The 20,230-nt window shown below is 50.9% G+C and overlaps 1 protein-coding gene across 1 annotated transcript in view; it reads right to left on the bottom strand.

Moving 5' to 3' along the window:
* Nucleotides 1-20,230, bottom strand: part of ARHGEF10L (Rho guanine nucleotide exchange factor 10 like) — a 182,730-nt gene that overhangs the window by 75,102 nt on the left and 87,398 nt on the right. Inside the window, 8 exon segments of the mRNA XM_075060365.1 lie at nucleotides 365-457; nucleotides 1,511-1,627; nucleotides 2,741-2,920; nucleotides 4,493-4,570; nucleotides 6,216-6,322; nucleotides 10,738-10,846; nucleotides 16,208-16,324; nucleotides 20,043-20,200. Coding sequence (XP_074916466.1) covers nucleotides 365-457; nucleotides 1,511-1,627; nucleotides 2,741-2,920; nucleotides 4,493-4,570; nucleotides 6,216-6,322; nucleotides 10,738-10,846; nucleotides 16,208-16,324; nucleotides 20,043-20,200 — 959 coding nt within the window.

The following is a 20,230-nucleotide window of genomic DNA, read 5'->3' on the forward strand; positions in this document are numbered from 1 at the left end:
CACATCCAGACAATGAGAGCGGCCAGCCTAGGCTAAACCCTAGGCTAAACCCTGGGCAGAGGTGCTGGAAAAGGAGGGGGGTCAGGCCCTATCACTTTTTAACGGACGTAAGGGTGAGCGATGGGGCCTTGGGGGCAGAGAGGAGCAAGCAGGGGGTGGGGTCTCAGGGAAAGGGACTCGGCAGATGTAAACCCACATCACTTTGCTGACTCCTGTGGAATTACCCCAGCTGACTCAGACACCAGACTGACTGTCCCCATCCTGCCAGCCCTGAGATCCGGCCACTTCCCTACCCGGTGGCTCCATCCTATCGTCCCTTGCCCCCTGACCACCCAGTAAGAGCACAGACTCCAGTTCAAGGTACCTGCAGCAGCAAAATGAACTGAGGGAATCTTTGGATGGGCTTCACCATCAGCCCGTAGAGCGTGACCCGGTCAGGGCTTGCCATCTGCCGCTTCTGTTGAGACAAGAACAACTCTACCACCTGCACTTCAACCAGGATCGCTCAGAGCAGAAACCTCTCAGCGTTTGTTCTCTCCCCTCACCACCTACCCACCCGATGCCACGCACCTCCCCAAGCCATGGATCTGGGTGGGATTCTTCGCCACTCCGGCCCTCACTCATTCCATTTTCATTCCTCCCTCCCTCACCCACCGCACCCTCTTGTCTGAGGTTAGATAAGCAAGAGATACCACAGTGCTGGAAAAACTAACTAACCAACCCATCCTCTCCCGCCACCGCTTTGAGCCCAGCTTCACTCAGGACCCTGGGTTCCTGCAGTGGTTTTCATTGGCAGCAAGGCTGTTGCTCTGGCTAGTTACTCTCTGCCTAACTTCGCTCAAATGCAGCATTAGCAGAGAATGGTCTTCGTGGCACATGCCTGGCGAGGGAAGGATGCCAGCGTTAAGAGATGGGGAGGATACCAATATGGTAGGATTTGAAAGGATGGTCAGTGACTCTGCACCATGTTGGCATCAGTCCTGAACTCAGAGATCAGGTGGGTGGCACTCAACCGATGGTGCCCCCAGCTTCATTCTAGGGTGGGAATCCAAGCCCAGCGAGAAAGGAGGACGTGGGTATTCTGCAAGGGTAAGGGACAGGGCCAGCGGATAGGGGCTACAAGCCAGCATCATTCAGTGCAACCACAGCCTCATCAGAGAAGAGCTGCCACCAGGACAAGCAGAACAGATACTGTGCAGGCAAAGACCACCACATGGGTCTGGAAATCCAACCCTTTGTATAGAGAGGTATCAGACAGTGTAGATGTGACGCAGAGCGGGAAAATCCTTTACTGCTCTGGGAACCCACTGGACACGTAGAAAGTCCTGGGTACCAGTGACCTTTGCTAAGTGATTCACCGAGTAGTTTGAAATGCATCTTCTCTCCATCTGCATCCTCTGCTTGTTGCTGGAAACATCAACCTTTATGATACCCCTGTCGCAAGCAGAGCCCCATGCAAGCCAACTGCCAGGCGGTGACAGGTGCATCCTTTCCTGACTCTTCCACTGACCTTGAGGAACTCCAAGAACACGGGCTTGGTGAGACAGGCCTTCTTGATCACAGACATGGCGTTGGTGAAGTTATTCACGTAATCGCTGTATACATCCAGCACCATCGACTTGGAAAACTTGGCACATGCACAAACAACAAGACAGACAGGAGAGAGGAGAGAGTCAGATCCAGCGTCTCTTTACTTAGCACCTAGAGCTGAGGAGAAGACAGCAGCACATGACTTCACCAGCTCACTGCAGGCTGCCAGAGGCTCACAGCTTGCAAACCTGTCTCCTCCCCCTCCCCACCGCCCTCCTGAGGCATTTGCATTCAGAAAGTCCATCCTGAAACCCAGAGCTTTCATTTCAGCCTGCAAGGAGGTTACCGTCATCAAACACAGAATAAGAGGAGCACTGGGACTGCCACATCCCACAGATGGGATGGTGGTACAGGGGTGTTCCCACTTCCTTGCAATGGACAAAGTAATTGTGGTCAGCTGAGAACACTTGCGTCTAGGCTTCTATGCAGCATCAACACTGAAGTCTGCAGAGCTCGGAGATGCCGGAATTTGTACGACAAGCTAAACTGAGTTTAACTCATCTCCGGCAGCTACTCCAAGGACTCAGAGCCACGGGACCCTGACGCCTTCACCCACATTCCAGCCCCCCGTAAACAAGGTGAGCACCGCGTGATGCATGAGCTGCTGTGGCGGACAGAAGGACCCCTGTATTGGCAGTGGGGCTGCAGCCATCTAACTCGCTATCCTGCAATAACCGGGGCACACAATGCAGTTCTATACACGGTACATTGGCCCGGGTGGGCCTAGTATAGCGAAGCTTGGAACCTGCCTGAAGACACCAGGCCTTTCCTGTGGGGTGGACCCATTTGATCAAGCGAACCAGCAAAGTCAAATATTGCTCTCCCAGGCTTCCTCTCATTGGTCAGCTTACAGTGGCCGCTCTTAAAACCTTCCCATGGCCTTCACGCTGCCATGGTCTCACCTACATGGTGCCTCTTGCAATAATCCAGGTTCCCAATGAACTAGAGCTGGCAGCAGTGGGTGTGGAAGCTCTGGAATAGGGGATGCTGAGACGGTCCGGACAGAAGAGTATTGAGAGAGGACGGTCGTGCATTTTATATCCTACTTCATTGCCTGGAGGCGGCTTTGGCATGCTGGGGGTGGGAAGAGGATGTGTGGGGGAGGTAACCGCACCACCTCTTAACCTCGCTCCAGAAGGGCATCTCTTACTGAGGCCACGAAGAGGTCCCCGATTTTCTCCATGGCGTCCCACTCGGCCACGCGGGAGAACAAGGCGATCTGGAACATGGAGTGGCAGTGCAGGATCTCCTTGAGGCGGAAGAAAACCACCTGGCACTTCCTGGCGCTGAGGGCCTTGGGTTCCATCTCCATCAGGGGGTGTCTGTAATCCTATAAGCCAGAGGAGAGGATTTAAACGGGCTTTCCCACCCTCCTCCTGCCCTCGCTGCCCCAGATTGGGCCCATCAAAGGAGCCAAAATGAATTGGGTGTCCCCCTGTGAACTTCCCAGCCTTAATGGTCACATCTCACCTCCCAGCTGTGGAACAGGGATTTTGCTGCTCCCTCTCTCATGCTCTTTGATGGTTTGTCTATTAGCCCGTAAGCTCTTCCAAGCAGGGACCATCTCTTACCCCAGGTACGTCCGGCACCTCACAGCCGGGGACCCTGCTCCCAGTTGGAACCCATCAGCCATACCATAGTGAACCAGTTTGATGATTTTTAAAAACAAATGTTAACGAGTTTGTGCCTCTTGGCCAAAGCCCTCCATGGGCCACGGCTGCCGAGGGTCCCCGCTTTGTGACAACTTCAGATCAGTTTTTTTTAACGGAAAGCACCACAGAGGTCCCTGGGTGTGGGGGGCTGGAGGTGTGAATCAAAAGATCCATGGCACATTCCCTGCACTGTCTAACTGGATGTGTGATTAATTTCATGGTGCCCCTGAATTTTCAGCGAGCTGCAGAGATTGTGCATTGAAGTTACGTGAGCCATGGGGCTCAGAGAGGCGGGAAGGGAGAATCTGGAGCCTAGTTTAGGACTGCATGATTAGCACATTTGCTGGATGCTTCTACTAAATGATCAGCAGTGAAACGGTTTAATGTACCCATTTAAATTGTTATCATTAGGCTTCAGAGTTAACAACCCACCTAGCTGCCTGGGGGCAGTTCACACTCCTCAACACTACTGTTTAAGGCTGTCTGAAGACTCAGGCAGACGTCCTGGCATCTGTTACACTCAGGGCTTTCTTTGCAACCGGAAGTGGTGGAAACAATTCTCTTTTTAACAAAAGCTTCAATTCTACAGCCTAACACTACAGCAGCAAGTCCCACAGCACTGCAGAGTCAAGGCTCCCCTCCCCGCTGGCAGGTAGCCAAGTCCAGAAGCTGTCATGGCTACTCCATTATCTTACCTAAAGACAGGGGTGGAAGTAAGTTAAAGGACTTACCGGTATCCTGGAGTCCTGAGCAGGGGCATGGCACCCCCAGAGCTACCAGCTGCAGAAGTGGCTGGGAGCCCCAAGACTCAGAGGCAATTTAAAGGGCCCGGGACTCTGGCCACCACAGCGGAGTTCCGGGTCCTTTAAATCACCGCCAGAGCCCTGCCACTGCTACCCCTGGGCTCCAGCAGCCAGGCTCGGGAGGCGATTTAAAGGCCCATGGGCGCTGGTTGTTGCAGGGAGCCCCGGGCCCTTTAAATCGCCAGCTTGGGGAAGCCAGTTGAGTCTGGCACAGCGTACCGGCTCTTGCCCGTACGCCGTACTGGCTCACTTGCACCTCTGCCTAGAGATCAGTCTCACTGAGGTTCCCTTCCCCTCCCTCCCCCACGTCTTTCCCTATTAAGGTTTCTAGATGGGATGGGGGGATGTTCCCATCTATCCCATCCTCCTCGGCCCTCCCATTCACAGACATCTGTAGTCTGTCTGTGCTAGGGTGGGTGACTCAGGTGGGCTTAAGATTGACATCACCTGGAGAATCCGCTTTAACGAATCCACGTAGCTCGTCTCACTCTGCACAATGGAGCCTAGGATGTGACGCCGCACCACCTGCAACACCCACACCAGGGTTACGGTCAGAAACGGGTGCAGAGCCCCTCCCTCAGCGTGCGCACACACACACCTAGCACCACAGCACAGAACATGTACATCCTCACAGATATCAGTGGGAGGAAAGAGAAAAAGGGAAGGGTCCGGGGGAAGAAAAAAAAGTGACAAGGTGTCAGGCTGTAGATCTACTCACAGAAGCAGAGCTATTTTGCTCACTCACAATGCTGCCCGGTGCTAGGACCCAGCAGAGCGATGTGGAACTATTTTGCTGACTTATCTTTTTTGGGCAGATTGGAGGGTGGTGGTGAGGCAATTTAGTTACTCAACACACAGCTACAAAAAACACACAGGGGGGAATGAGGCCAGCTGAATGCCAGCGTATTGCAAAGTTTGAGGAAGTCTTGTAAAGACTCCACCCATACTTGTGGGTCTACAGCAATTGATCCTCTTGGGCCTCCCACTAGATGAAAACTTGTTCCTCCAGCTCCCAAGCCCAGCATCCCTCCCCTTGGGCTTACTGCAGTTAATGCTCTAAAATGTTTTGGTGCTTCCAACACCCAGGCACCCTCCAGAGCAACTCCTGCAGGCCATGAGAACCTCACATGCACCAAGACAGACTTCCCACAATCTCCAGCGTGCCACAAATCATGGAGACAGGTAACCAAGTACCACTGGGTCCTGCTGTGCTGGAGAGGACCAAACAGAGGTAAACAGACCTCCTCTCCTCCCCAGAGGACCCTGCCAACCCTTGAAGAGAGCTACAGCAGATAACAGGGGGGAGGGATTGCTCAGTGGTTTGAGCCTTGGCCCAGGGTTGTGAGCTCAATCCTTGAGGGGGCCACTTAGGAATATGGGGCAAAAATCAGTATTTGGTCCTGTTGTGAATGCAGGGGGCTGGACTCAATGACCTTTCAGGGTCCCTTCCAGTTCTATGAGATAGGTATATCTCCATTTATTTTATTTTAAAGGGAAGCAACAGAAGGAGCTATGCTGACTGGAGTTCTTGCCAGAAGATCAGGTAATTTCAGATAAGCCTCAAGCAATGGGATGCTTCACAAGTTAAGCCCCTGGATGGTTCAACCCCACTTGTGATCACAAATTTGTGACCAGCAGGGGAAGCTCGCACATGGCAAGCCTCTGGGGATTGTTTAAATCCTATAGAACACAGACAGGTATTTGTTAATGTCATTGAGCGTTAGCTTTTGCTGAAACCTGGTAGGGATCAATCTCTGGGTTCCAAACATGAGATCTAATAGAACTCGCTGAAATTTTCCAAACATTTTGTCCAAAAGTGACCTTTTTTAGGCAATCTAATTTTTTCCCATAAAAATTAGACAGTCGAAATCTTTTGTTTTCATGAAAAAGATGCTCTTTGGCCAATAATTACTCCACATCTCCTCGATATTTAACCATTTAAATGACGTTTTTGATAAAGGCTTCAGTCAAAGATTCAAAAAAGAAAAATAGAAAAACGGCACAAAACAGGCCCCATTTGGATCCTTTGAAACAAAAGCAACTTTGCAAAGAGGCTTCCACCAGCTCTGGACCAAGGAGACAGCTCTCTACATGACCACCATCCTATCGGGGGCAGTCAACCAGGGGAAGTCAAGTCCCATATAGTCAGCGCCTTCACCCTACTACAGACCTGTTGAGGGCTTAATCCATCCGGCATGGGGCCAAGCTCTGGAGGCGGGTGTTTCATGTCCGAGACCATGACCTCCAGGAACCCCATGTCTTCCTCCTCAGAGTCACCTGGAAGACAAAATGCACAAGCAATGAACACTTGAGTGGCGTGCCCAGCAGAAGGACCAACGGCTAGTCCCTTGCACGGGCCAGTATGTGTCTTAAAGCTTCCTACAGCAGGGGGAAGAGCAAATATGTCCACTGAGCATCCTGCCACTGCATTCTGGAGGGCTCCAGGTGCTTACCATTCAGATCACAAGCACTTTGCAGCGGGCACCACAGCCTCTCTCAGAATATCCAGAGCATTTTTCCAGCCTGCACTCACTTCCCTCCCTCCCCCCTGACACACACACACACACACCCTTGCCATGGAGGGGGCTGGGGCTGGTAATCCAGTGGTTAATGCACTGGCCTTTTCTCTCTATTAGCATCAAGAACGAACCTAGAAACTTGAATATGCCAGTCTCGTCCTATGTCTTAGGCATTACCCTGGGCAGAGAGGCACCCCCCACTGCTCCGACCCTTAGTTCAATCCTTGAGGGGGCCATTTAGGGACCTGGGGCAAAAATCTGTCTGGGGATTGGTCCTGCTTTGAGCAGGGAGTTGGACTAGATACCTCCTGAGGTCCCTTCCAACCCTGAGATTCTATAATTCTACGACCCACCGGTCAGCAGAATTGATAGCTCAAGCATGGCCCTGGGACTGAAGAGTAAACTGTCCGCCCGGGTGGCTAGGGCTCTACTCATTGTCACAGTTGGTTCAAGGAGCAGAGGATTCCTCTCTATGCAGCAGCATGTTGCACAACTGCTTAGTCCAAGCCAGGACTTACAGGAAACCCTGAACGCTGACACCAGATACCATTGGGCTGCATTAATCAGCCCAAGGAATTTGAGAGGTAGGGACTGGAGAACCACTGAGGTCTCAGCCTTTGGGTTTGTTATAGCCAAGCCCTGGCTCTACCCCGCACCGGAGGGCGCAGGACCAGTGAGCCGAGTGCCCTGTCTGCCCCTGAATGTCATGGTCAGCCAAGCACCCATTCTGCCGAGCAAACGCCCGTAGGAGGGAAATCAAACTCACTTGGTGGTTTAAACACATTTACTTCTGCAAAGCTCCAACCAACCTCCCATCTCAGGACCCTGCTAAGAGGCTGAACAGAATGATCCCAGCAGCGGACCACTGGGTTTTTTCCATTGCTCCTCATGGCTTCTTCAGAAATCAAACTCAAGCAAAGGGGGCAAGACGAGGAATAACGGACCCCGTGCAGAGAGAAGCAGGAAGGAATGAGCAAGACTGGGGAGCAGAGGCAGCAGGAACCGAACCTACCTGAGAAGGGGAAGCTCAGAGAGACAAACTTCCCCTTACCTGAGGCAGAGACCGAAGAGGAAGAGGAGGAGGAGGAGGTGGAGATGACAATATAATCATTTTCAACGGAGCACCGTTTCCTCCACATTCTGCCCGCTGCATTCTCCCACAAGCACTGCCTGTCAACTTCCTCTCCCCCCCACCCCCACCCCCGTTCTAGCTTTATGGATATAAATAGCTTCGGGAGGAAGGCCGACTGCCGGGGACACTCTGGGCTTCTGCTGGTGGAGACGGGGAGGGGAGGTGCCTAGGAACGAGGGGGATCAGAGGGCTGCAGGAATACAGCAGCTGCTTGGCTCACAACTCCCGAGTGACCTTTTTCCTTCCCTAATTTTGGAAGGGCTGCTCAGCTCGCTGTCGCTCGGCTCCAGCCCCAGCTGCCCAGAGTGGCAACCACAGCGAGGGATGGGCAGGGACACCGAGTGGGAGGGAGCCCATCTCTGCTCGGACGCTGCTCTCAGGGAGCGCTTCATGCTCTGGGTCAGGCGGCTGGACTCCGAAGCAGAGCCCCAGCCCCTTGCTGCAGAGGCAGGATCAGACTGCGGAGACCTGCACGGGGTGGGGAGGCCTAGGAGCTGACCCCATGGGTGCTCCCAGGCTGGAGGAGAAAGTGATGGGTGCAGAGCAAACTCCCCTCCCCCTACCTCCACCCCTGAGCACGCCCCGTGCCCCCTTCTCCTCCCAGCACTTGTAACAAGCTCCAGGAGGAGGACTGGGAACGCGGCGCACCCAGGGGAGGAGGCGGGGATGGAATGAGGGCAGGGCAGGCACCCACCAGCGCCAGGAGAAGTTGGCGCCTATGGTGGGGGGAGGACATAGGATGGCAGAAGACAGCCAGGTTTATCCCTAACTAGATGTGTCACCTAGGACGTCTCTTCCCTTGGACAGGAAGCAGCTATTCACTTCGGTCAAGACCCATCGGGTAACGCTACGTGCTGCTCAGACTCCTTTTCTGCTATGGATTGGAACCAAGGATGAGAGCGGATTAGAAAATGGGGCTTCTTCCACCACTAACCCGTGGAACACGTCAACAGAAACTGAATATTTATGTCAAACAATTTGCCAAAAACTAGACGATTTCCATGAAAATCTGTTTAGTCAAAAACCCTGTTTTCCACTGGGAAAACACCTTGATGGAAAAACTTTCTGACCAGTCCTACTAAATATCCCTGACTTAACAAAGCGCTGCTAGTTACTCTACCCGTGCCCTCAAGGGGCACCCCCAACGTCAGCACCTCCCCAGTTCAGCATTTCCCTCCCATTACTGGAGATAAGAAGGTTCCACCACTGAAACTCTAGCTCAGGGGACGGCAACCTTGCAGAAGTGCTGTGCTGAGTCTTCATTTACTCACTCTAATTTAAGGTTTCGCATGCCAGTCATACATTTTAAGGTCTCTTTCTATAAATCTATAATACATAACTAAACTATTGTTGTATGTAAAGTAAATAAGGTTTTTAAAATGGGATGGTATAATGGGATAGCCTAATTTTGGCAATTAATTGATCTTTTGACTATTAGCAGTAAATATGCCCAATGGTCTGTGATGGGATGTTAGATGGGGTAGGATCTGAGTTACTGCAGAGAATTCTTTCCTGGGTGTCTGGCTGCTGAGTCTTGCCCACATGCTCAGGGTTTAGCTGATCGCCATATTTGGGGTCGGGAAGGAATTTTCCTCCAGGGCAGATTGGCAGAAGCCCTGGGGGTTTTCACCTTCCTCTGTAGCATGGGGCACGGGTCACTTGCTGGAGGATTCTCTGCACCTTGAAGCCTTTAAACCATGATTTGAGGACTTCAATGGCTCAGACACAGGTTTGATACAGGAGTGAGTGGGTGAGAGTCTGTTGCCTGCGTTGTGCAGGAGGTAAGACTAGACGTTCATAATGGTCCCTTCTGACCTTAAAGGCTATGAGTCTATGCAGAGTCCCCCCAACCGGTGGCCAGGATCCAGGCAGTGTGAGTGCCACTGAAAATTGGCTCATGTGCTGGCTTCGGCACGTGTGCCATAGGCTGCCTACCCCTGCTCTAGCTGGTTTCCTCTCTCCTCCTTCACGTGCCATCAAAAGGCTAACGGAAGGGATTTGGTTTGGCACAGTTGTTTCCATGGAAATGACGCAGCAACACTCAGGATTACAACAGATCCGAGTGGCAACCGCGGGAAGATCCAGATTTAGTCACGAGGGGCCAAATCCTCTGCAGGCAGCAATGCCAACCCAGCCAAGGAAGTTACGCTAGTTACTCCAGCAAAAGGCATTGCCCCAGCATATTGTTCTGGTTTAGTAACAGCAGCAGAAGCAATGCATGAAATAAAACAGGAATGTGATTTTTATCTTTAAAAAAACAAAAAAAATATGACTAACCAAAACAGGTTTTAGGCCAGAAGCATCCAGCTCTGTATTCTCAAAACGTGCTGAGCGCCCACCGCTCCTACCGAAGACAAACACTTTCGACATTCAGGCCATTAGGTGACAGCTTTTCAAAAGATGTAGGGGACAGATTTTTCAAACACTCCCCACTCAGAATTGGGACCAGATGACTAGTACTCATCAAGACACAAATATTTCCAGAAGAGCATAGCCCTCAACCGGAGTTCGTTTGAAAACCTGCACATTACTTTTCAGCACCTAATTGGGAGCAGGGTTCTTTGGAAAACCCGGCCCTGAATGAAGGCTGCTTTTAAGGTACGGCCTTACGCTTGCATTTCCAGCTTGAGAGTCATGAAGGCTTTGATAGGTTTTAGAAAAGGGATTCTGGGATGAGTTTTTAAAGGGTACATAAAGGTTTGACATGTAAACTTCCTCCCACTGTTGGAATCCCTAATACAATTGCCTTGCACTAGGCAAGGAGCAAAGTTTTCACAAGATCCTAAATCCCATCTTCAAAAGTTAGACACTTAAGAGCCTAAGTCACTTAGGTGCTCTGAGCAATTCCACGCTAGTGCCCAAGAGTGCAAAAAGGAGGCAAAAAGCATAAGTTAGAGGCAGGAAAAAAAAAAAATGAAATTGCGATCACTCCATCATTCATAGTAAACGCAAAGATTTCTGGTATTTTCAGTTTGTGATTTTTCTCTCTCTGTAAAATCAGTTATTTTACACCTGACACCGACCGCCTCAGCACCAGTCACCTGGGGCTTCTTTCCGGTGCAAGAAGGTCACTTTGCGCATCACCGCGATCTTCGTCTTCTCCAAGCCGTCCTTTGTGCCGCTTCTGGCGGCTTTCATCAGCTGAGTCATCTGGGGAGAAGAGACACAAAGAAGTGACCATCTATGTCAATCCTCCAGCCCCAGCTGCTCCATCCCAGAGCAAGCAGCAGCCCACGCTCCCTGCCTCTTTGCTAGGAACGGTTCTACTTCCAAGACACAAGAGCAGCTCTTCCTCCCCATGTTAAGTACACGCACACTTCACGGTGGGGCACGGACCCTCTTGGCCCTAAAGAAATGGCTTTGAAAGAATCTGAATAATTTCTTTCAATAGCAGCTTTTAAAAAACAAAAAAACAGCCACACTTTATATTAAGGATCCCTTTGTCAAGGGTTAAATTATTCAGAGATGTTATTAGCGTGTCCCAGGCATGAGTAGTACGTGCTACAGCTGGCTTGCAGCACAGCACTAGAAAGTGTTCTGGGTGGTTTATAAGCACTCGCTCAACCTAAGGTCTCTCTAGCAATCTGGAGCAACTGACAGGCATTTATTGAAGCATCTATTAACCCTTTAGAGATGAAACCTTAATATAAAGTGCGATCTATATACCTAGAGAGATTCCCATTGGCGATACCATCATAGGAGCCTGAGGAGCAGTTTCTTGCAGCAAGTTCTGCTCTTTTCCATCTCCGAAAAAGAGGAAATGCCATTTTTTTGGTTTAAACTTGTGAATTTAGTAACGGGGTGGGGATTGTCAGACGCATGGCATTGGCCAACTCTGCTCCTGTCAAAGCAGAGGGCAGAACTCCAGCCTAACCTCACTCCCACTGAAGCCAGTTGATCAAACCCTTTGCGGATGCTGCTGGACAGCCCCGGGGCCTGAAGTCCTATTTGCACAGAGACCAGGGCAGCAGCAATACAAGGCTCCCCTACACATCCTGCCGATATGCTCCACGGCAGCACCACCTCCGGGGTAGAGAGAGCTCAGTCTCCAGGGCCCTGTCTGTCCTCGGCCTTTCTGCTGAGCCTACCAGCCAGGCAACTGGACTGAGCCCCAAAAACCAACTCCACATGCGCCACCAAACCACCAGCAGATGGTGGCGTCTTCTAGGCCCTCCCTGCCTGGCCAGATGCAGACGGAATCACAGGCTCCCTTTCCCAATCTGCCAGTCCGGCACACCAGCCTGCCCAGCTCCTCTTCTGGCATTTCCGATCGGACTAGACAGCAGCAGCGCTCCGGGGTCTTTACCGCCTCCGCTCTGGGACCAGCCTCGGCCCAGCTCCAGCCACAGCGCTGCACACGAGCGATCCTACTGACACGATGGCTTCCCTTTAACACCAATCCCTTCGGGAGCTCCCCTGCCCTTTGGCACGCGACCTTCACTTGGATGCGTCTGACACATTAAAAGGGCAGGCGTCCCACACAGAGGGAAGGTGGGAAGAGCAGGTTCATGGTGAAGCAACGCAGCAGCCCAGTGCACGTCCTCATAGGGGACCTGGCCACCGTCTCCAGGGCACCACGTTCCCGCTGAGGATAGCTGGAGCATAGCACACCCCTGCTATGCCTACTCCCCATTCCCTGCACAAGGGGCTGAAGGGAAGGCAGCCTGCTGTGAACCCCACCAGCAAGGGGCACATCGCCATCCACGTGGGACAGAGAATCTGCCCTGTAGTGACCCATCAGATTCGGACCAGGATTTGAGCGTTAGATAGTCCGTCAACATTTAAAGCAGGAAGGGATTCTCAAGGTGGCCAAATGGAAGGGGGAAAGACAGCGCTGATCTGCTCAAGACCAGCTCAGTTTCAAGCCAGAAGCACCATTAATAATTTTATGGGACATGTTTTTACCACATCTGGCAATCTCCCCCTACACCCTCTTCCCTGGTATTTGTGAAGCACGGTATTTGTACACGCGGGAGCTTTGCACTTGTACCTGAAAATCCAACAGCTGCACGTGCAAAGTGTCCGTTTGCAAACTGCAGGGGCTAGAGATCAGTGCAGCACCCGGAGGGCAGCTGCACACACTCTGCTGAGAGCAGGACACCTGTATCTGGCCCCGATGGTTCAGAAGATACTTGTAGTCATCACTACTCGTGGGTATGGACTAGAGCTGGTCAGAAAAATCTTGACAGATCCATTTTCCATCAGAGAACGCAGTTTCCTCAAAGTTAAAACCTTTCCCGAAATGTGTCAATTCCACCAAAGCTTCATTTTGGGTAAAACCCTCAAAAAAGTTCCAATAATTAAAAACAAGGTTCCTTTTGGATATTTTTAGAAAAAATGGTTTGATTTTTCATTTTGAAAAAAACTTTAAAAAAATGTTGTATTATAATATAAAATAAAAAAGGTTAATTAAAACAAAATTAATTGACCAAAAAAAATAAAAATGGAGTTTTCTTTCATGGAGTGTTTAGAAATTTCCAGGTTTTATTTGTAACTGGAATGAAGACAAACGTGAAAGTCCCTAAATCCTTCATGAAATGGATTTGCCAGCCTCCACACAGGTCTACCGCTGACCTCTTTCGGGTGAACCTTTGTAACCCCAACCCAGGTCCGGCGATTGCAACAAGGAGATGAAGTTCAGTCTCTTACCACCAATCTCAGGTGTTGCAGTATGACAGCATGGTACCAGTAGTGGGATTTGAACCCACGCCTCCTGGCCCAGATCTGTGGCACGCTACTATTACAATATGGGGCCTTCAACCAGTTGCTGTGTTCGAGAATTTAACTACTGCCCATTTTGTGCTGCAGCCCCAAATAATTTTGATGGAGGACGGCATTCAAATTCCACCTTCGGGAGGACGACTTATGGCAGGTTTTTAAGGGGCAGCTGTTTCAGGCCACAGAAAGGTTTCAAATTTCAGAGGTATCCCTGGCTGAGATGGATTAATGGGCAGAGGGCAGGCGAGGTGGACATAGGTACAGGTTAAATGCAAGACATCAGATTCTTATTGCTCTCATGTTTTAGGAAGCGTCGTAAGCCACAGTACTGAGAGATGAAACCCAGAGCAAAGACAGAAAAATCAAATGAGGGGCCAGCCAAATACGATTTCCATTTTCAGTCTTGGGCAATGGATCAGATAATAACACAGTCATTTTTGTACAGAGGTTCCACCTACAAATGGTTTATAAAGGGTTCCTGGACTGCTCTAAGCATGTTCGAGACATCAGCAGCATGTGCTAGGCATGGTTATAAGCATGTCACTAGCAGGCATTAGACCAAACAGCCTCATTCCAACCTTTCACACATCCTCTATACCAGTCAAAAAATACAGGTGTTCAGAAACACCATATTCAGAGTGCTCTCGAAAACACTAAATGTCCCTATCTTGCCTTCTCAAAATTTGTGTATTTCAGGGCTGCCGGAGGAGCTGGTATTAAGAAGTGGATTGCAGTAACTATTTGTGTGGCCAAACATTTTGAGAAAATGGAAATCTGCAATTCCTCCCTCGGACACAGACTGGCTTAGTGAGCTCTCAGCTAGCACACGAATAGAACCAAAAAATACTGTCTAATAGAAATGTTTGGGAGAGGAGGAATGAGGATGCCTGGTCACAAATGAAATCGTTGCATATTTTTGCAGTTTAGTATATATTAGTTAACATAGCTTATGTTCACGTTTATCTATTTAGTCACTGACCTGATACTATGCATGACCTACTCAGGCTCGGGTTTCTCGTTTGATTTTTTTTCAATTTTTTCCAGGTTTTAAAAAATAACGAAGGCTGAATTGTGTTATTTACATGCTACTTCCATGTTGGGCCTGTATTTACATGTTTGGTTTCCTTCTGTGTTTATATTTTATATAAAAAAAGGTTTAAAAAAGGAAAAAAGTGTTATAGATGGTTATAAGCAACCTATCGACCTACTGGGCTCTACAGCAATCAATTAACTGCTTATAAAGGAAACTTTAATAAGAAGTGTGACCGATATTTTGCACTTATAGACAACGGCTTCCATATAAAAACCACCAGCATTTGCCAGAGGTATCCAAGATACATGGTTTACTTCTTAAAAGGTACAGAACTACTGCTCTCAGATCACTGCGTGGGAACGGCTGGTGGCTTTTTAAATGGGAGCCGCTCTCCAGAGAGTGCGACCAGACAGCAAGGGTAAAAAATCGGGACAGGAGCTGGGGGGTAATAGGAGTCTATATAAGAAAAAGGCCCAAAAATCGGGACTGTCCCTATAAAATCAGGACATCTGGTCACCCTATCTCCAGTGTCTGCGAGCGTTTTACAAAGGCCAACTCACTTGTGTGCCGATCTGCTCTGAAAAGTGACTGTGCAAAACTGGCACCTCCTTATGGCGCTTATCAGTTTCATCTGCCCACTTCAGCCACTTGGCAGCAGCGTTAACTCCAGCTATCTATCTCCTCCTGAGCAAGGAGCCGCACTGTGAAACACTGATCTGCGCAGCGGGATCGTATTAGTACCTAACAGCACCAGCTCACTGGAGTTAAGAAAGTCCTGGGGCAAGGTTAGGGCTTCCATTAACTCTGCAGTGAAGACAAGCCCTTAAATAAAGTTCTGCTGCTTTTTACTCCCCACAGTTGTGCAGGAGCCAATGCAGCTGGCAGAGGGGGGTGTGGGATCCCAGGCCATCTGGTGCAAGCCACCTTGTTAATTAACTTCCCATCAGTGACACCTGGGGCTGCACAGGGGTCACCAAGGGCAAAATTTGATCCGCAAAACCTTTTACGGGTCACAATGCATAAGGAAAGAGGTGCTCGGATCCAAAAGGGAGCTGGCACATAAAACCCTCCTCCTGCATCATATTACTTGGAAGCCAAACTCATTTGAAAGAAAACAAACACGGAAATGCCATTTTTAGAGTCACTTTTCAGAGCTACAACCATGCTGTATGGAACCCCTGGGAGGCAGGGAAGGATTCTACTTGTTTTCCCAGAAAGGTTTCTTGATTTCCCAGAAACCAAGGCACAAAGGTGACAAGGCTTGGCCACAGGCTATGGGTGTAGCTACACTTTGAGCCCGAGGGGACATATCAGGCTAGCTCTGGTGGAGCTAGCGTACCAAAGACAGAAGCATAGCTGCCCCAGGGTGAGGCGCTAGCTGCCCCGAGTACATGCCTAGAGTCTCGGACAGGATCGTACTCCGGGCCACCAGCCCCTCCTGCCACTTGCATTGCCATGGTTACACTTCTCTGTTCAGTCCTCTAGCTGGACCGGAGCTAGCGCGGGTACATCTCCTCGAGCTGGGGTTTGCACGTACCCAGGGAGTCACCAGGAACAGAACCGACTCCCAGCTCTTGGTCCACGCGCCTCTGCCCCTTTAAGAGCGTGGTTGCAGTCTTGAGTTCGGCAGGCCTGGTGTAAAACGGAAGCAATCATGCGAAGCAGAGAGAGAGCAGATGGGAGACTGCGGTGCAGAGAGAGCATGCAACCCAGGAGGGATCGATAAGGGGGTAAAAAAAAGTCTGAAGGAGGAACAGTACCTTACAATCGTATTTCTGCTTCAGCTCCTGCATGTCTCTCCCCCCAACTCTTAAAGCCAGAATGTCCCTCTTTGTCCTGGTGTATCTCTCCTTTAGCCTATTCAGGTCTGGAGAAAGCTGCGCCCCAAGCAATCAGGCAGGAGGAGAAGCAATAGGCAGCGGGAAGAGAGGCAGAGAAGAGAGATTCAGGTAAGCAGCCAAACACAGGAAGAGAAACAAGAGGACCAGTGATCCGTCTGGACTAGCCACTCTGAATGTAGGTGGTGCTCCTGTCCCCTCCATTCGAAGGAGGAGAGCACCTGCCATGATCCCCACAGGAGGTGGATAGCTCTGGGCTGTGGATGGCTCTTGTCCTGCTCCCTGGACTGGAGGGAGGGGGAATTTAATTGCTTCAAGCCCCTCTCTCAGGAGAACAAGAGGTCTTGTGCTGAATGGTGGCCAAGGCTCTCCCCACCCCAAGGCCGTGTCTGCAATGGTGCACCAGTACCTACTGGAGCTCCTCTGAGACGGGGAAGAGGGGCTGCAAAGGAGGGATGCTCCCCCCAAGGCACCAGGAAGAAGGGCATTCCAGATTGTGGGTCCTGAGCCCCCCACTTTAGAGATCCAGCCAGGTAACAACAACTACATTCAGTAATTTACCGAACTCTCCACAGTCCCAATCCCATGTCAAGGCCCCCAATGCAGGAGTCCATTCCCCTACTCTGAGCCCAAGGAGATCTCGCTACAGGGGCGAGTGGAGGGGGAGGAGTGGGGGCAAGGGATGGTCCCACTGCTGCATTAAGACAAGCTGCTCCATAGCCCTGCCCACCAAGGTCATCCTGCCCAGTGTGCATGTCCCCCGCAGACCGCACAGCAAAGCGGGACAGAGGCAAGCGCACGCAGGAGCTGGGGGGCGGAAGGAGGGGGCAGCACAGGCTCATGCAGCATGCAAGGCGCCAAGCGGGATCTCAGCCACCAGGAGGCATTGCTGGGTGCCCACCATCCTGGTCAACCCCTCTTCCCTCCCAAGTGTCCATCCCACCCCCAGTCGCAGTGCCCAGTCAGAGGCACTCTGTGGAACAGTCCAAGTGCTGGAGCGTCTTATCTCCCAGCTGATCGGGAGCTCAAAGCACTGACAGGCAATAGGAACAGATGTAACTGCTTTGTTGTGCGCATCTGCCCCACGGGGGTATCTGCCCGGCACTGGCTGCACCCCATAGTCCTGCTCCAGTGCACACTGGGCTCAGTGCAAAGCCCGGGAGGGATTCTCTGGGAGCACAGGCTCTTCTCTGCTTGCGCAACTGTCCCGGTTTGGACTCAGAACAGGACATCACAGAGGAAAAACCTCTACGGACAACACACCTACAGGCAGGGCTTCATTGGTGCTGGGGCTTGCCAGGGCTGAGCCTCGGCGCCTCTGGGCCCGGCTATTCAGTTATGAAGCTAAAAAAAAAAAAAAAAAAGCCTTGAACCCCGGCAACCAATTGCTTGAGCTCCAGCACCTCTTCCGTTACCAATTAAGCACCAGCACCCTTTCGAGAAGGTGCCAGCCTATGGTAGGATTTCACGACTGACCGCTTCGAGAGGCAGTCTGCCAGTTCTGAATGACGGAGGGTCGACCTGCCACGCAAGATAACGGGCCACTGAGGGTCCAGACACCCCCAGGGGAGAACAGAAGCTTTAACCCTCCCGCCCCCAAAAGGAGCAGTTGAACTAACTGATTTATAGTACACTAATACAGTATGCAATGTGTATCGAGGAAGGTCTTTTAAGGAAGCTTATAATGTTCTGAACTTGGTCATCATGAGATAAGAAGACAGAACATGGATCTGTCTCTATAAACACTGTGTTCGTAACCTGCATTACAATTTCAGGTACACCTCACTGCCGAGAGCGGCGCCGCCCACGCCAGGAACCTGGTTCCAAGTAACAACCGTCACTCGGCGAGTGCTGTCCGTGAAACACTGGATCTTCCCCACAGCTCGGGGATACACTGGGTAACTGTTCAAAGGCAATAGGCAGCTTGTACTAGAAAGGGGGTTTTACCTAACAGACAGGTTTCTCGGTAACTATGTCATCTCTGAATTGGTGGCTTTGCTAGTCAATGGTTTCACTACAAAAGGGATATGGACAAATTGCAGAGACTCCAGCGGAGGCAACGAAAACGATCAGGGGACAGGGGCATATGATTTATGAGGGAACTGGGGTTATTTAGTCTGCAGAAGAGAAGAGCGAGGGGGGATTTGATAGCAGCCTTCAGTGACCTGAGGGGGAGTTCTAAAGAGGATGGAGCTTGGCTGTTCTCAGTGGTGGCAGATGACAGAACAAGGAGCAATGGTCTCAAGTTGCAGTGGGGGAGGTCGAGGTTGGATATTAGGGAAAAACACTACATCATTAGGAGGGTGGCGAAGCACTGGAACGGGTTCCCTAGGGAGGTGATGGAATCTCCATCCTTCGAGGTTTTTACGGTCAGGCTTGACAAAGACCTGGCTGGGATGATTTAGTTGGGGATTGGTCCTGCTATGAGCAGGGGGTCAGACTAGATACTACTGAGGTCTCTTCCAACTCTGATATTCTAATAAACCCTTTGTTTCTTGTATCCCACGCAGGTCTCTGGTACACAAACCAGGTGGATGCGGGGGCCAAAGTCAGCTGATGTCAGGGGGGCTGGTTTCACACCTTTGAGGGTGACACACCAGAGGGGAAAGTCAGCATCTGGTGGTTAAGAACTCAGGGAGGACAGATTTGGGAAGACTCGGGACGGGAAGGGCTACTGGTATTACTCTTCAAAGGCTGGTGGATGCCAGAGTAAGACTTTGTGCTTGTGGCCCGGCTACTGGCATCAGGGCTCTGAACCAAAGCTGCACAGCATAAAAATCCTCAAGGCTACACAGCAGGGGGTGAATGAACCCCTTACTGGCCTGGGTGATCCCCAAAGTGTCCCTGCTGGGATTCTTGCTGCCCCCATATTGATGAGCATTTGACTGCACCAGAACAGCCCTGCAGCCAGCTGTACATGATTTGCATCATGAACCATTAGCTAGCTGCAGGGGTTCCACCCCAAAGAGGACAAGATCTAGCGTGCGTGGCCGGGGGGACATTTCAACGTACCCTGATAGCCTGGAACAAAGCCTCAGCTCCTAGGAAACTGCAGGGCTTCAGGAAATTTCTAAGCCACGAGTGGAATCCTGATTCAAATGAGGCCACAAATGGCCTCCCCAGTACCAGGCAATATCTGAGACCAGCAGCTTCAGTTTCTCCAGGCAAGATGTTAAATTAAAAGAAAATAAAAACCCACCCACCATCTCTTCGAACACCTGGTTATTATATTGGGGCTTTTCCTCCATAGATCTCAAAGCACTTTACAAAGGAAGTCAGTGTTATTAGCCCCATTTTACAGATGGGAAAACTGAGGCACAGAAGGACAGGGACTAGCAGAATTAGGAATAGAACTCATGTCTCCTGAGTCTCAGTCCAGTGCTAGGCAACAGTCTCTGGAGGTCCACCTAAGTCCCTTTTCACTCTCCCAGGCAGTGAGGATTATCTGACTGCACTCCATATCTCAGCTGAGTCAATTTTGAAACAGCTACACTCCTCCTGGTCTGCTTCTTACCCTCAAGCTATTGACACAGCAGTCCCTTAACCACGCATGGGCTATAAACATTTACAGCTAGGCATTAGCCGGACAAACCATTTAGCATTTACCATCCAGCGCCCCCAACCAGTACAGCCCTGGATCATCAACGAGAGAAGTGGGTCAGAGGTTTTATTTCAAACTGGTGCACCACCACCCCACGCCAGCCATCGAGGCAGCACCAGTTGTATCAGTTCTCAGGGCACATCGTGTGCCGATTACCTTTGGCTGAAAGGACGCCTTGAGTTTGGCAGGTTCCACCTCAGGCTTGGCCTCTTCGCCAGAATCCTCGCTGTAGCTCTCAAACTCGCTGGAGCTCCAGCCTAGGTCCTCGGCCTCCCGATGTGCCCCATCCTCGTAAATCAGGTTTCTATCTGCCCCTGTCGGGGCGGGGGAAAGAACAGAACATC

This window comes from Chelonoidis abingdonii, chromosome 23 (genome assembly GCF_003597395.2).
Source record: "Chelonoidis abingdonii isolate Lonesome George chromosome 23, CheloAbing_2.0, whole genome shotgun sequence".
NCBI lineage: Eukaryota > Metazoa > Chordata > Testudines > Testudinidae > Chelonoidis > Chelonoidis abingdonii.